The 16,249-nt window shown below is 36.7% G+C and overlaps 1 protein-coding gene across 2 annotated transcripts in view; it reads right to left on the bottom strand.

Moving 5' to 3' along the window:
* The window catches only part of ATRX (alpha thalassemia/mental retardation syndrome X-linked), a 77,354-nt gene that overhangs the window by 7,755 nt on the left and 53,350 nt on the right, over positions 1-16,249 (bottom strand). For both annotated transcript variants that reach the window (XM_009327851.1, XM_009327849.1), the window contains 6 exons: positions 16,129-16,249; positions 13,586-13,739; positions 13,184-13,287; positions 10,999-11,107; positions 9,715-9,892; positions 8,098-8,292 (listed from right to left, as the gene is read on the bottom strand). The exon at positions 16,129-16,249 is cut by the window's right edge and continues 73 nt beyond it. In XM_009327851.1, coding sequence (XP_009326126.1) covers positions 8,098-8,292; positions 9,715-9,892; positions 10,999-11,107; positions 13,184-13,287; positions 13,586-13,739; positions 16,129-16,249 — 861 coding nt within the window. The remainder of the gene's footprint in view (positions 1-8,097; positions 8,293-9,714; positions 9,893-10,998; positions 11,108-13,183; positions 13,288-13,585; positions 13,740-16,128) is intronic.

Below are 16,249 nucleotides of genomic sequence, written 5' to 3'. Positions count from 1 at the left end.
TTATACATAAATCCTATTAGTGTTTTTTGAAATGCAGAGTTACCAGCATGCTGAATATTTCCTAGATAAAGCAAAAACAACCTAGCTGCTAACCAAAATATTAAGTTGCTACCGCCCTTGTCCGGACTACAGATGCCACATTAATGATAGATCATTATCTCGATTAAAAAGTGATATAAAAACAGATAGAGAAAATGAATGTGAAAAGCTGATATTTCAAGGTAGGTAGTAATGGTTTTGCAGTCCTCATTCTCACTGAGTCAACGTTCCAGTCTCCACAGTTTTTCAAAGATGACGCCTCTTTGTGTTAAAATAAAGGTAATATTGTGAAGGATGAAGAAAAACACTCTGTAAGACTATTAAAAACTGCTCATGCTGCACCACAGGAGTCCCCTTTTGGAGGTAATCATTGAACGTGGGTTTTTTTAAATGCACTTGTATCACTGATGAGCTTGCTGAATTAAGAAAGCTCCAATGTACCTTAGCATTCAGTGTAAGATTCATATTACTAAAACATTATCTCATTGAACTTTTTGACCACTCCTGAAGGGAATTACAGTGAATACACTGAATATACATTTTGCAGTAGAATTATATGAATACCTACAGTCCCGCTCCACGTCACGCCCTTATTCTGCTAGGCATTTGTACAAACAGGAATATAAACTGTCCTACCCTGACATCTTATAATCTAGATAGAGCAATGATTGGAAAGAATGGCTTGTACCCACAAGCAAACAGATTTTTGCAACAACACTGGGAACTGCACGTGGAAGCCCTCACCAGTCGTTTTGTCACAACAGCTACAAACAGTTGTTTGTTTCCGTGTGTGTTTAAAACTCAATTATGTTAACCAATAATATAAGCTAGTCTTTGTTTCATCCTTCTTCTAGCTGGTCTCCCTACATTTGAATCAATGCTTTCATCGCCAGCTCCTCAACAAAATATTCAGAGTAATATCTGCATGACTAATGGGCACAAGGAACAAATAATGGTATTTTTGGGGTGGTGGGAGAGAAGGCAGAGAGAGAAAAGGGATGCAGTAATAGGATATGATGAAAACATCTAGAGGAAGTGGGTGAAGAAGTCAAGAAGGTATTACAAAAGTAAGCTAAGACAATTAAAGTGCTCTCAGCATACCGTAGCTGTACACCAGTGTGTGGAGGGTTCCTGGACGTGCATATGCATTAATTTCCATGGTAACACTATTATTGAAAACAATACTGGAATATAATCCACACTCACTTAGCCAACACAGTCTTCAAAATGTGGTTTAAATTACATCCAACTGTGTATTTGCTTTTCTTTGTCTAAACTTTATTTTGCATTCACTTTAATGATGGAGCTTGAAAACTGGGATATGGAAGGTACTGCCATTTAGTTTGTTTAATTTTACAATGAAAAAAAATACAGAAAAAAAATCATCAGAATAAGTATTCCTTTTCATTTCTTTAGCTTGATAGAACAACGATTATCAATTGATTTATAAGCTTTAAGACAAAATCCTGGTGATGAACGAAAAAATGGAGATACTGAAAAAAGGTTTTGAATTTTAAAAGAAGGTTTGTCTTTTTAAAATCCTGATGGAAATTAAATGCTATGGAGAGATAAATGCATTAGAAAGGAAATCTTCCATGAAGGAATGCGAGTTATGTTGTAATTCATAAACAAGTTTTTCTCAACCAACTGAACATTTAATACCAAGGTTAAAAATTAAAATAAATTTAAATAAGCAGCAAATTCTTCTGATTCTGAGATCAACAGTCTTCCAAAATTCATAAAATTGTCCACCAGTATGGAACTACAGTAAAACACATGCTCTGGCTATGTCCTGAGGTAGTATAAAATAATGATATACTTTATCCAACTGAATCGGAACTATTATTTTAATCTGCTTTTCCAATCTGCATTACATGACCTCAACTGAGCCAAGTTTTCATTTCACATAAAAATGTGACTGCGACTCTAATCCACTGAACGCGCTGATCTGGGGAAGAGTAAGCAAGGCACAGAGGGTGCAATAGTGCCAGCTCCGAGGGACACAGAGTGCCCCCCCATTTCGTCTTTGTCCAGCTCCTACCTCATATATACTGCTCTGAAATACGTATCGCACTGGCCAAGGTAAGTCACAAGCATTGCACTTATCACCGAGTCCGGCTATCAGTATTTGTGGTGAAAAAAACTTTTTCCCGTTAGCTACGTATCAGCCAAGTCTACCCCGGTATACAATCCCTCGGGAGCTGAGTGTTAAGAGTCTGTGAGAACCTGCTTTAAAAAAATCCAACAATAGCCCAGTCATAAATCACACCGATTTAAAAAAAGACTCCAGATCCACTGTTAAATTCAGAGCAAAGTGTAACGCCCGAAATACAATCATAACACATTGAACAGAATTTTCTCACTTTACACCATCTTTTCCTTTTGAATTGCTACTCTACAGAAATAATAACAAAACCTGCTTATGCCTTTAGTCTGTGTTAGATAATGAGTCACTACATTTGCATAAAGCTCATGGCCTATATACAGTAATTATTTCTACGGTTAAAGACAGAAAATGTGACTGAGTGAGTACTCAGTCTTAAGCAACCTGTTACACCTTTTTTGGACTGAATTTCTAAAGTAGTCCTTTTCAACTCTGCAGGGATAGCGGATGAATGAAATCAAGCAGTGGAAGTTAAGACTAATTTAATAATTCATGTAACAACATTCGTAACAAAAACATTCTGTTAAAACCAAGTATTTTCATTGTTCAAGACACAGAAGCTGTTTCAGAGGGGTAAGGGCAGAGAAATGGCACTACGAAGTTACGGTTGTAGTGCAATAGGCATTTTTCCCTGAGAACCACATGCACTGGCTCCTCAGTGCTCCTCGGCAACCTGAAGCTCTTGTTCAGACCGCAAAGGGCAGAAAACTGCTGCTAAAATTAAAACTTGACATGAAACTTTGATAAGCTTCTAGGAAAACTACATACTGCACATTTGCCGTGCGACTTTTTATATAAAATAGCAACATCCAACATCTCCTCCCCCCCCAACAACACCACTTTCTAAGGAACTGGTCTTTGACTGACACTTGGATTATTGCAAAAACAAAATTCTCAAGGATACATTTTAAAAATCAAGTAGTATTTTTTTCTTCACTCACAGAACAGTTTTACTTCTGACTTTCAGAACAGTATTGACTGAATTCTCCTAGCCCATTAAAAGCAAAAGAATTAAAAAACTTTTTTTTTTCTTACATGAAGAAGTTGAAAAGTGTGTTAAAACTAGGAGTTACAAGAAGAACCCTAACGCTTAGCTCTGAATCACTCCTTCTCAACATACATGATTCCCTGCTGCGTACCTAAAGAAGCTTCCTACTGTGGGGTGTCACTGAAGTCAAGAAGGTCTCCGACTTAGCAGACATCCAGCAGAAAACCTATTATCCCTCCAGGTTTTTCCACATTCACGCTTAGACGGCTGGAGAAAAGATGGAAAGCATTTCACCTAATTCCTACTCATAATTCCCTCTAAAAAAGCATGCTTGGAAGGGGTCAATTCTAAAATGCGTATTTTCAAACATCTTTGCACCCGTGTTCTGAGGAATCTGTTCTTTCAGAGCCTAGCTCTATCTCCACTTGACACTTTTAGTATATTTACGTGTTTTTACTGTGCATTTCACACCAATGCTAAGGATTACAAAGGTAATCCCTTACCTCACTGCACAACAGTGAAATTACACAGTGATAACATTGTTCAACAGACTATGCTTTGAAGATGTAAAAGAGGCCTGAAGACAAAGAGAGACAATTATACACAAAACCTGTAAAAGGCAGAACTAAAGCCTTCTTTTAGCCTAAATGCCTATTTTGCTCTGCTGGTAATTATAAAGGAACAGCTCAGTCTTTGTAAGCAAGGGATAGACAGCTCAATGACGGAAGAGAAATACAGGTAAAGTTTTAGTGGCCTTTGTTTCCAGCTAAGAGCTGCAGAGATCAGGTTGGGTGTGCTGAACTTAGCATGAACAAAGCATCGGAATATCACGCAACATGATCTTAAAGAAAATTTTAATCTCCAAATGCTATGTAATTAATCGATGTTACAATAAAATGTTTTCATAAGCATATCAACAGTCCTTTTAATCAACCTTTTAAAGAAAATGCTATGAGTGTGTTAAGTTCATTTAATTGTTAAGAAGTTTTATTATTATAAAGCTAAATCATGCATCTCTGCTAAAATTACACTGAAATAAGGAATAGTTAACTTTCTGAATGAATAACCTTGCACAATTTAGAGAATAACATCCACTGCAGTACTTCCTACAGCTGATACTTGCTCTTGACTGTTTATGTAGGATTTTAGAGCATTGGATAGTCCAAAAAAAAAGACAGAATAGGAAACAAAACATAAAAGTTAAACTTACGATATTATAAATAAGGCATGAGCCACAATTCAATTAAACAGATCGCAAGAATCAAGGAAGGAGTCGCTGCAACTACTGGACTAGCTCAGTTTTATGTGCAAACATCCTGGTTTTGGCTGGGATAGAGTTAATTTTCTTCCTAGTAGCTGGTACAGTGCTGTGTTTTGTATTTAGGATGAGAATAATGTTGATAACACACTGATGTTTTAGTTGTTGCTGAGCAGTGCTTACACTAGTCAAGGATTTTGCATGCCCTGCCAGCGAGAAGCTGGGAGGGGGCACAGCCAGGACAGCCGACCCAAACTGGCCAAAGGGACATTCCATACCATACCACATCATGCTTAGTACAGAAACTGGGGGGAGCTGGCCCCGCTGCTCGGGAACTGGCTGGGCATCGGTCGGTGGGTGGTGAGCAACTGCGTTGTGCATCACTTATTTTGTATATTCTTTTATCACTATTGTTATTTTCCCTTCCTTTTCTGTCCTAGTAAACTGTCTTTATCTCAACCCACAAATTTTACTCTTTTTCCCCCCGATTCTCTCTCCCCCATCCCACTGTGGGGGGGAGTGAGCCAACGGCTGTGTGGTGTTTAGCTGCCTGCTGGGTTAAACCACAACAGTAAAGCAAGAACCTAATTGTGGATAAAATGAAAATAAAATATCGCAGTCTGCTGAGCTTCACAGGGAAGACAAATGCAGACAAAAATAATTAAAAAAAAGTGGGATCATCAAAATAGTAAACAAAAGTACCAAATGAAACAGAGTTCTCCGATATAAATTCCTTCGTGACAGTTTACTACCTTGGCACTAAGCACTATTCATCCAGGCAAGGCAGGTCAATGCCAAATCAGCAGAGAAGTCACCCTAAATGTAACTATTCGCTTGGCATTTTTCCTTGGCTGAACTACCCAGGATTCATTCATGGTAATTTGGCATATTTGATGGCCTTACAGGACAGACTTCACTCCTACCCTCAGACTCCCTGCCCAAAGCTCAAATCACAAGCAATACTTTACATGATGACAGCTACTGATTTTTATTAACACTCCTTGAAACACTCCCCCCACCCCCAACATTTTGAAGAAGTTTTCACCACTACTGTACCAATGACACATGAAAACACCAGCTACCACGCATGCCACAGGCTACTCTGCCAACCAGCTGAAAATGTGCATTGGGAGTTACGTATTTCCTACGACACTTCTCACCTGCAGCTCTCAACTCCCAGCTTCTGCAGGAGCTGAGGAACTCAGCATCCAGCATGATTCTTCCTCACTACCAATTCAGGGGGACAAAGAAAGGGAAAGAATATTTGGGGGTTAATGGCTAGCTTCTGTGAGGCTATGAGGAATGTAAAGCCCTGCTTTCAACAAATAAATACAGAAACTGCTAAAATAAGATAAATCTACCTGATGACTTATAGCCTTTTCAACCAACAAATTTAAAAAAGGGATCAGAAATTTGCACGCAGTATGTACTAAGATGCACATCTTCAAATGGACGAAATTCCATTCAATACCATTTGCTAAATCCACTAAAAAAAATCCCAGAGAAAATTCCAGTACACAGATTTGCTCTATTTACAGCCAGGGACTTGGGTAAAAGCTTGTACTCGACTTAGCTTACACGAACCTTACACTGATGGTTGAAAGGGAATTAATATGGAACTGACTATTTAAAACTGAATGATAAAGCAAGTTTGGAGTTTATAAACTTTCTCTTTTACTTTACACTTCGTTCATTCATTGATTTATTATTGTAAAAGAAAACAAGTAAATTTCAAAACAGAATTATTGCATTAGATTGATCAATGCTTTGAGTAAACATACTCAGTTGCTTCATAGGTTTTCGACCTATTTTTATTTGCTTAAAAATAAGTAGCAGCAGCAGCAGCGAGTGGTGATGCATTAGCTATGAGTTTGTGGAAGCATAAATGTATATGGCATAAAATAACTAAGAACGTAAAAAAGATAAAATAAATACTATTAGTTACAACCTAAAGGAAGGTTTTAGGAGGTAAAAAAAATTAATTTGCCAAAATAAAAATGTACAACATAGTAAAATGGTAGAATAAAATTTTCAGTTATCTACAATTTACTGCTTACAGTGAGAAACATTGTAATAAAAAGACCTTAGACACAGTCATTACAGTTTGTTTTCAAGGGTTTTAAAATGCATGTGTAACAGTGACTAACACTTATAGGGCTAACACTTCCTAAATCCCCCCAGCAGCTGCACCGGCACTGTAGGTGGTCTAATAGACTGTTCCAGGGAATGGCGTAACTATTAAGAATGTCAATGTGATGCCTGACCACAATTTATTATATTATAGTGGTCTACAGATAGTCTAGAATGGAAAACATACCATTTTTGCCTTGGAAATTAATAGATTTACAAACTTGAAAACCTCTGTCCCCACACCCAGACACTGTATAATGACCTAAACAGAGTAGTATTCTCAGAAATTTAACCAGTTAACTAACTACGAGCCACACATTTATGTGTTACTGTTTACTAGCTATTCACCTGGTAAGAAGCAAAGATAATTGCACAACAGCTTAATGATGAGTTAGTCTTTAGCAGACCACATACACAAAGAATTTAAATTAGACAAAGTACAAAACCTTAGCCTAATCTTAAATACAAACTGACTTGGAAAAAAAGAATAAAATAACTGAACCAGTTATTCTTTCCCCTGAAGCTTACTCCTCCCTGACTAAAAGTTACAGGTTTTATTTTTAAAATCAGTTAGTAAATTTTTCAGTTTCCTAAGTATCACATCGGATAGCGAACCACTACTACGCAGAGCAGTGACAATGAACCACTACTACACATGCCATGTCCATTACAAATAGATTTAGGCAGGCCTCAGTGAAAACAAACCATTGTGATCTTAAAAGTTCATTTAGCACCAAGTCGGAAAAAGGTCTGACATCACTGCTTCCTATTATCTCCGAGTACAGAATATCAGCATTCTCACTAAGTTGTGTAAATGGTGTAAATGATTGTCTACAAAAATGTCACTGGTCTCTGCTAGTACTGGCAACACTAGAAATAGATTACAAAATCTTAGCTTGTCCAATTTTCCTCACTTAAACAGTAAATAAGTGCAACTTTTTCCCTGTCTCTACCATATCTCTATTAATGGTCCCTACAAGAAGAGTTAAACAAAGAACCAAAAACCAAAAAGGCCTGGCAAAGGAGAGCATGGATTAACTTGACTCTGACGAAGCCTTACCTAGGTAGATAAAAACCAGACCTTGAAGTACAGTATCACCTCACAGATTTGTTATCACAAATTGAGGTAATGCTTGGTGCCACCAGCACCCACCTAGATGTTAATTTGAATCTTGGCTTCCACATTTTCTTGCAGTAAAACTTATTTTCACTCAAATTGTGTGAAAAAGTTTTTTTGTTTGTTCTGATTTAAAGTTCTTGTCTTTTAATTGAAGATCGTTTTCTTATACTGTCAATTACATTGAAGGAAAACTCATTATCTAGCTCATTATACCATCCATTATATTAATTACATATTTTATTGTGTTACCTGCTATTCACCTCCACTCAAAGTGAAAAATACAGCTCTAAAGTGAAAACACAGCACTCTTCTCCTTCCAAGATCAAATACCCCATGTCCTTAAACAGATGTAAGTTATTTTTATAGCATATAATTCCTAGTGATGTGCATCAACTTACTTTTGGCAACATTGGTGTATCTCTCTTCTTTTTCTTTTCCGAATTAGGATCATCCAGCAAATCTGGCTCAAAGGTGTACAGCTCTGTAAGTTCATTCATAGTAAAATGACGTTCAACTTGCTGTTGGTCGACAACCCGGAAAGACAATGACTGCTTTGTTACCTGACGATCATAGATCTTATCTTCCATCGTTCCCTAAAAAACAAAGACACTCACTTTCATACAAATACTGGACCTTCTTGTCACACAGGAAAAAAAATTCATAGATATAAAAGAGCTAGAATAATGACATAACAGTGCTCTATTTTCCTTGTTTCTTTGACCCCGTTATCTACAAAGTTACCTGAAAACACTTTGTTTGCTGAGGAGGAAAAAAAAAAAAAGGAAAAAAACCCCTCCTGGAAGCAAACACAAAGCAGTATGAATTGTGTACATGACAGATGTCATCTAGCTATTGACTAGAGTAAGAAATGTATTTTTTCAGTAGTGTTCTGAAGAGATCCTTTTTTGCTTCAATTCCCCAAAGTATGATTATGACCAAAAAAATGGCAATTTCCACAGCATGTACCTTATTTTGCTGCTTTGAGCAGCTTGAAAAAAGGAAAACAGATAGCATATCACTGGGGTGGAGAGGAGAGGGGAAGGGAAGCAGTCAAGTCTAATTCATCACAGCTGTGCATGACAAAGTTAGATCCTTGATGAAAAAAGGAAAATTACTTTTTTTTTAAAAAAAGATGACTATGAGAAGTATGAGAACAGCACAGCCTGTTCTGAACATTGTAATTTAAAAAGGACAGCAACAGTTCAGAAGTGTTCTATTTTCATAGAAAACTACAAAAATAGACTGAAGCCTGAAGAAAGAATCCATGTCTGACAGTAACATGTTACAAAAAGTAATCTGTTTAAGTTGGCAAGTAAATAGTGAGTTGATCAAGAGTTAAGTACTGTTACTGGGAAAAGGTCTTCAACCTACTTCGTAACACCTGAAGAACTAGAGGATGAAGCAAGATACTTTCTAACAAAAATAATGGCATTGTACTTAAAAAAAGCATAGATCAGTAAGCATCAGAATCATTACACATCTTTAGTATCTGTAGGGTGTGACACAAGTTTTCTAATCACGACTGGATGCCTTTTTATAAAAAAATTCTTTAGCTCCCTGTGATTTCATTCCAGTTGGACCCTCAGGGGCCCACAGACCACGGGTCTGTGGAAGACAGCTACACTGAGCAAGCCTAATGCCTAACAACAAACATCCTCTATGCAGTCTATTCAATTAAGAATTTTTAGTGGTGTGCAAATTAAAAAAGCTAAGAACACTATTCTGAGTCTGGATGTGTGAATCACTGCTAGAATTCCAGAATTTGTGTTACACAAAGTGTCAGATGAGGTGGGCTTAACAGGAAATAATTTCGGTTGTTATTTATTTTACCAATCTTCAGAAGAGCTTTTTCAGTGGCCAAATACTGCTATCAGATTAGGGGTGGAAGATGACTGGGTCAGTGTGGACCACTACAGACTTCAACGTAAGTCCAGATAGTTACAGTCCAAATAGTTACAGTTTACAAATTTGATTGCAGGACCAGAATATCACAAAAATATCAGACAGAAACCTACCTGAGCCAAAAACCTGTACACAAACACAGGTTTGTTCTGCCCAAAGCGGTAAACCCTGAAAATACTCTGGATGTCATATGATGGGTTCCAAGAAGCATCAAAGATGATTACTCTATTAGCAGCCACAAGATTAATTCCGAGGGAACCTGCTTTAGTAGATATAATAAACAAGCGGCCTCTGGAACAGAAAAAAGTTGCAAAATTTTAATATTTTGGAAAACAACTATAGTTCCCATGTTGCTGTGTTACTATGGAGTTGTTCATACACTGAAATAACTCAAAAACCTCATTAAAACACTGTATTAAGCATAAAACAGATACAAATTTTACAAGGGCAACACGTTGAGCAAAACATACACTCCCAGAAATACAGATCAGGGCCTTCTGCAAACCAACTGTTAACAAAAACTGGTGGGTAAGAAAAAATTCTTGGTTTTGCATTTTTAAACTCTAATAAAATTAGTTATATCAAATTAAACCATAATTTTAAACAGGCATATCCCATGCTATTGAAACTGTTTCCTGGCTAGCAAACTTTCAGGATAATTCTAGAATGACACTGTCTCTTTGATGTATCTGCTTTTTTTGAATACCATCTCACTCAGGTTCAACTTAAAAGGAGCTCTTGACAGATACCTGACAGAATAAACGATTTAAGAGTATTAACACTGAATTAGTTTACTTTGTTACATTTCACTTTTTTCCCCCTGTACATTATAAATGACTGCAACATAATGACATACTTTATTATTTAAGCAAACCTCGGAAGGTGAAGCTCCGTTAACTTCATTAAACGCGTACAAGTTTGTATCTATCCACCTACCTATCCAAATCAGGCTTGAAAGTCCCATCTTGTATGAACAGTGGATGGCTGGGAGACAATTCTGGCGATAGCCAAGAAAGCTATATGCTTCTGACTGGCCAAGTGACTACTGTCTCCTGGCCAGACCCCACGGGGCTCTGACCTTCCTAGGTCCTTATATCCTTTTAAGTACTTGTAATAAAAACACTCTCTTTGATCCAAATTGCCTACGATCTACGCAAGAATGAAAACAGCAAGGAAACACTGAACAAGTATTGATCAGTACAAATAGAAGTCATCTCAGGAAACCAGAAACCTATTGTCGTTGCACATTTTTTGTGCAAATTCTGCACCTGACAACATTGTGATAGTTATTTGCCTAGCCTTAAGAGGCCATTTAAGCTAATTCAAGTAACAAAGAGAGAGGGAACAGAAGAAAGAGAAGGGGGAAAATTAAGCATATATATCAGAAGAGATCTCACCTCACATTAGTTTCATCATTAAATTCTTCAGCCCATTTCTTTCTTGACTGAGCTGTAGTTGAACCATCTAAGCGATAGTAATCAATGTTTCTGAACCATTTTCCTTCACCTATAAATGGAATAGTCAAACTATTAAAATGCTGATTGCGTAAGTAACCAGATTGATAACGCCGGACATATACAACTCTCTAAATAGTAAAAGAATATGGAACACAAAATATACTATTCTCTGACATTTTAAAACAATGGGAGAAGGCTATAGGTTATTCAAGATAGAGAACAGTTTTGGAGGATATAGGTGCTTGCCACAGGCCTGCCTTGAAAATTGTGAAGCTTGCTTAACAAAATATAACATGCGTAACATGACAGAAAATAATAGCAACTGCATTTGTGATGACAATGATCATCCACAAGCCTGCAACAGCTCCTATAAACCCTAAACCAATTTTGTCTGAAATGATTCAAAAAATAGAATAAACGTTGTCAATGTCATTTTACCTTGCAAAAAGTATCCAGCATCTATCACTATCCATTTCTTCTTAAGATTTTGCTATTTTTTACAAAAAGATCAACTGATATTAAATGGAACTCCTCAAAGCAGTTTTATACAGATTGGAATTTAAAGATATGAATTTATCATCAAATTATGTTCCAAGGGTAAATTTTAATAGAAGTATTTGAGAAGACGTGAGCTTTTTTGGGGTGGTTCCCCTTATTTTTCACTATTTCTAGTTGTATACACACATTTGTAGAGATATGCCTTAACTCGGAGTCAAAGTTATTTTTAAAAAGTAACTACATCTTTAGGTATTATAGTACTAATTGTACTTTTCTAATTGGTCTGTGCAGTTTCATGTTACACAATTAGTGTAAGTAAGTCTCTCCCATACAAATAGCATTCATAAGTAAATGCTCAAAAGGAGATTTCAGAAGTCAAGGTCTAATCATTTTGAAACTGAAATTCAGAAAAACCTTTTTGAGTTATGGCTACTTCTTTCCAGATTGTGGGGGGGGGGTGGGGGGGGGGGGGCTGGAAATAATTACAGCTGATAGAAGATTTTCTTCTCTCCCCAGTTCACAAATAACCTTTTGTTTTCTTTGGCCATCAAGATGTATGTACACAAAATCAACCCCACTGTGCCATCAATTATAAAGAAAATAGCATTTTTAGGAGACAGCACTGCTCAATACAATCAATTATGAGAAACAGATCGTTATGTCAGGAAGGTCTCTATATGGTGAATCTTGCTATGATACACAGCCTAATTGCTTACCAAAAGAACTTCCACAAACGAAAAAAACCCCACCCCTTAAAACATTCTCTCAGACTAAAGGCACAAACTCCGTAAAATACAGACAGCTCGTAACATCTGAAGATGACAAGTGTTCAGAAGCTAAGGAAGCAACAGCCCGAAACAGTAAGTCTGTGAGAGAGATATACTGGAGATCTTCATCTAACTATGGTGCTGGTATCACTAAGCCGCATATGTCTTATGCAACCGTTCAACATCTTTACACTTAAAAAGAAGATAATTGAAAGGAATGGCAGATTCAAAGGAATTCTTCAATCAACATGTACTGGGAACTCACATAAAGATGAACCGCATCTTGAGGAGCTCTGGGAAGATCTCACAGAGTAAACAAAAGAAACATCCTACGCAGAGGACATGTGTGGCTAGTGAGAAATTCCTCACCATTTGAGCATTGCTAGGATAATTAATTCAATACTTAGTTTTATAGATTACATAAGGGAGCAATCTACTGCAGTACATATAAAAGCCTACATTCACATTCTGCATGTTCTACACACTATTTTAAAGTAGTCTAATTTTCTTTCGTTATCTCTCCCCCAGTAGGAAGGACGAGAATTTGCTATGCATCAGCATATAATATCACTTTTGTACAGAATTTAACAAAATGCCTTCTCTCCTTTCAGATGTTGAACATTTAATCTGCTTAGGCTATATTAAGCACGGATGATATGAAATGGAATCAGAAGCAAGAGTCCATAATGGGATAGCAGAGACCACCTGCAGAGACGACCAATAATCCCGCCAACCTCAGGAATAGTACAGAGCATACAATAGTTTTAATGAAAACAATTATTTTGAATCCATTCCCTTTGGACTGAATAGAGACTTGTAAAAGAGTTATTAGCTTTGCAATTGTTCAAGGTGACACTCACCTTTATAAATAGGAGGCTTCTCTTTGTCAGTTTTCTCCCTGTTGGCCAGCTCCAGAAAATCTTCTATCAAATCCAGAGATATTAGGGACTGGCTAAACACCAGGCTGAAAACAGAAACAGGGAAACACAAAATTCATCTCTGAGGTTATTTTAATTATTGTATTGCTTTATTTTTTTCAGTCCTCACTCTGATACTACCTTTGAAACAAACAGCCTTTCTAGACACAGAGAAAGACTTTGGTGGAGTACATGCATGTATGGGAAAACTCACTGATAAAAGTGAATGTAGCATGCACATTTGCTTCAGAAAACTGAGCTACAGCACTATGAAGACTGAATGAAGAACACTGTCAGACTAACATATTTATAAGGTCATTAAAAATATTTCCAGAACTGACTTACACTTTGTCTCCAAGCTCCTCTGCCATTCGAAGGATTTCAAAGAGAAGCACCATTTTCCCAGAATGTTCCAACACTTCAGCATCTGCATCAGTGACAAAATCTTTGTACCAATCTGGCGCTGGGCTACCAGGATTGGAAGAGGATGTAGCTTTGCCTATTAAAAAAAAAAAGTAAAAAAAAAAAAATTAAAAGATAAAGGCATAAAGAATTACATTTAAATGCTTTGAAACGTCTGAACTACAGAATTGTTTCCTCATTATTAGGCTTCACTGGTATGAAAAGAGTTACATAGGCAAAGAAAAAATAGCGCTTGCACTATCAGCAATTACCAGATTAGCAGTTACCAATAGCACAAGTCATCAATAAGAGTCACAAATCCCCTTTTTGTGTTGCAGGATATTTGGACAAATCAACAGCTTTGTTTCCAACAAGTATGCATCTTTGAAAACTCATCCATAAATGTTACAGCCATTGAAAAGAAGCTTTCCATAATGAAAATTATTTTGAATCTCATCCAAACATCTGAAATTGCTAGAAAAAGAAAAGAGAGTGGTCTTTTGGGTTACCTGGTTCATTTATTGAGATGAACTCTCTGGAAGAAAGTTTCCAAATGTTACAATAGTACAGGCGTTTAAGATGAAACCCTTAAACCATCTCCTCTTAGTTCTGTTAGGCTCAGATTTAGGATCTTTTTTTCCCTAAGCTAATTTAGAAGATAACATTAGCATATAGGAAAAAAAATAACCCTCCCCCACCTTTTTATATTGATTCACAATAGAGGGAAAAACCCAAACAAATTCCACCATCACATGCTGCCTTTTTGCAAAGTTCTTTAAGGAAGTTTCTTGTCTGCTCATCTGCTAACACACTATTACGCTAACAAAACCTGTAAAATACATACCTGGGAACAATCCTATTTTTAACATGTTACTATCTTATAAGTTAATTTTGCTAATTTGACTTCACCCCTTAAAAATATAGAAGTACTAGAAAGAATTACAAAATTCAGTTTGTCATTGTAAAAATACACCAAAATAACTATGCACCTAGCAAAACAAGCCTGTTGGGGTCTGTATCACCCATTCGAAAGTGTCAGATGCAAACCGTGCTGCTCTTGAACGGTACTCCCATTATGTTTATTCTGAATTCAACCAGAAGAAAGCATATATTCAGCATTATTATCAGAACCAGAAAGGCAGACAAGAACAATGAATTATCTTGATTTACATTACTTAATTTCTTTTATGATGTTTCTATGACCGTCAATTTAACCTCCTTTGCATTAGAGTGATAAAAATTAATTAGATTTATAACACTAACTTTTTTCACATAAAAACTTTGATCTACTGAGCTATTTACTTACGTAGTAGAAGTGTTCTATCTCATGAACATTTCAAATCATTTACATTTTCAGACGATGCACCGCCAATCAATCGTGACACACCAGTAACCTTCAGGTGCAAGATAGAACTGATCTTGACAGAGCTCACATTTGAGCCTTCCTTCATACAAGCTTTTAAAGAATGTATTTTTCAATAGCAGAACAAAGAATGATCAAGTTAACCAAATAAGAGACCTAGATGTGCTGTGGGAAAATCCTATACACACCACCTATCTATTTCTCTCTTCACCCCTAAACTTCACAGAAGGGCCTCCAACGGCTGCAATGAGAGAGAAAGCCTGCCCACAAACCTCATCTGGTGCAGCATCAAATGTTTGTTTAGAAATTCTGTACCTACATTAAAATTGAACAAGGCTGCATGAGAGAGGTAAACATTTAAGTGAGGCAGAAACTCATCCTGCCTGTAATGCAAGTAATTACCTTCAATATATTTAATCTGTATGTATTTTACACGCACACACACTCTCTCTCTCTTTCTCACTCTTCCCCTTACACGTTTACAATATGTTTGTCATTGGGATGGGGACCAAAAAAAAAATTCTCACCTTACCTGTCCCCAAAAAATCATTTATTTAGGGAAAGTGATTAGACACACAATAAATGATACAATCAGAAAACTAGCTCTATGATACTAGCTACAAGACAAAAGCTAGATTATTAAAGAAAATCCAAAAATGAGATGTACAGATACAAGTAGTTTGAATAACAATCTTTAAAAAGGTCTCGTATTCCTCTGCTGCACTGTATCTGCTTGCTCAACATCCATTTTAAATTCCAGGTGCAACAATGAATGACATGCATATTTCTTAATCTTTCCACTAATCTTTCACCAATATGCTTAAAGAGGGACGAAAAGCAGCATAGTTCCTCTGTTAACTTTGTATCGTTTTGTACTTATGAATTAAAAAAATTAAACTGTGCAGCTTCCTGCCACAAGACCCCTGAGTTCTAAATTGATGCCCCTTGTTTTTCCAGGACAAGTATCTTATTAGAAGTAGCGGGAGCTGTAAGCATAGAAGCAGTTCATGGAATTGAGGAATTCGCCATTTTGCAACAAAGCAGAATTCCTGACAGCCCTCTCAAATCGCCTTTTGCAAAATGAATCTGCCTTGTATTTTATTTACTTGTATATTATACTCACCTTCATCTGATTTTGTAACAGATGGAGGGTTGTTTACAAGTTCTTCTGCATTTCCTTCTCCACCTCCACGAGATCTTGAATTCCAGACTTTAATGACTTCAACATCATTATCACTGCCACT

The sequence above is a fragment of the Pygoscelis adeliae genome, unplaced genomic scaffold (assembly GCF_000699105.1).
Source record: "Pygoscelis adeliae isolate BGI_AS28 unplaced genomic scaffold, ASM69910v1 Scaffold14, whole genome shotgun sequence".
In the NCBI taxonomy this organism is placed as follows: domain Eukaryota; kingdom Metazoa; phylum Chordata; class Aves; order Sphenisciformes; family Spheniscidae; genus Pygoscelis; species Pygoscelis adeliae.
This window is presented reverse-complemented; position numbering and strand designations above follow the sequence as displayed.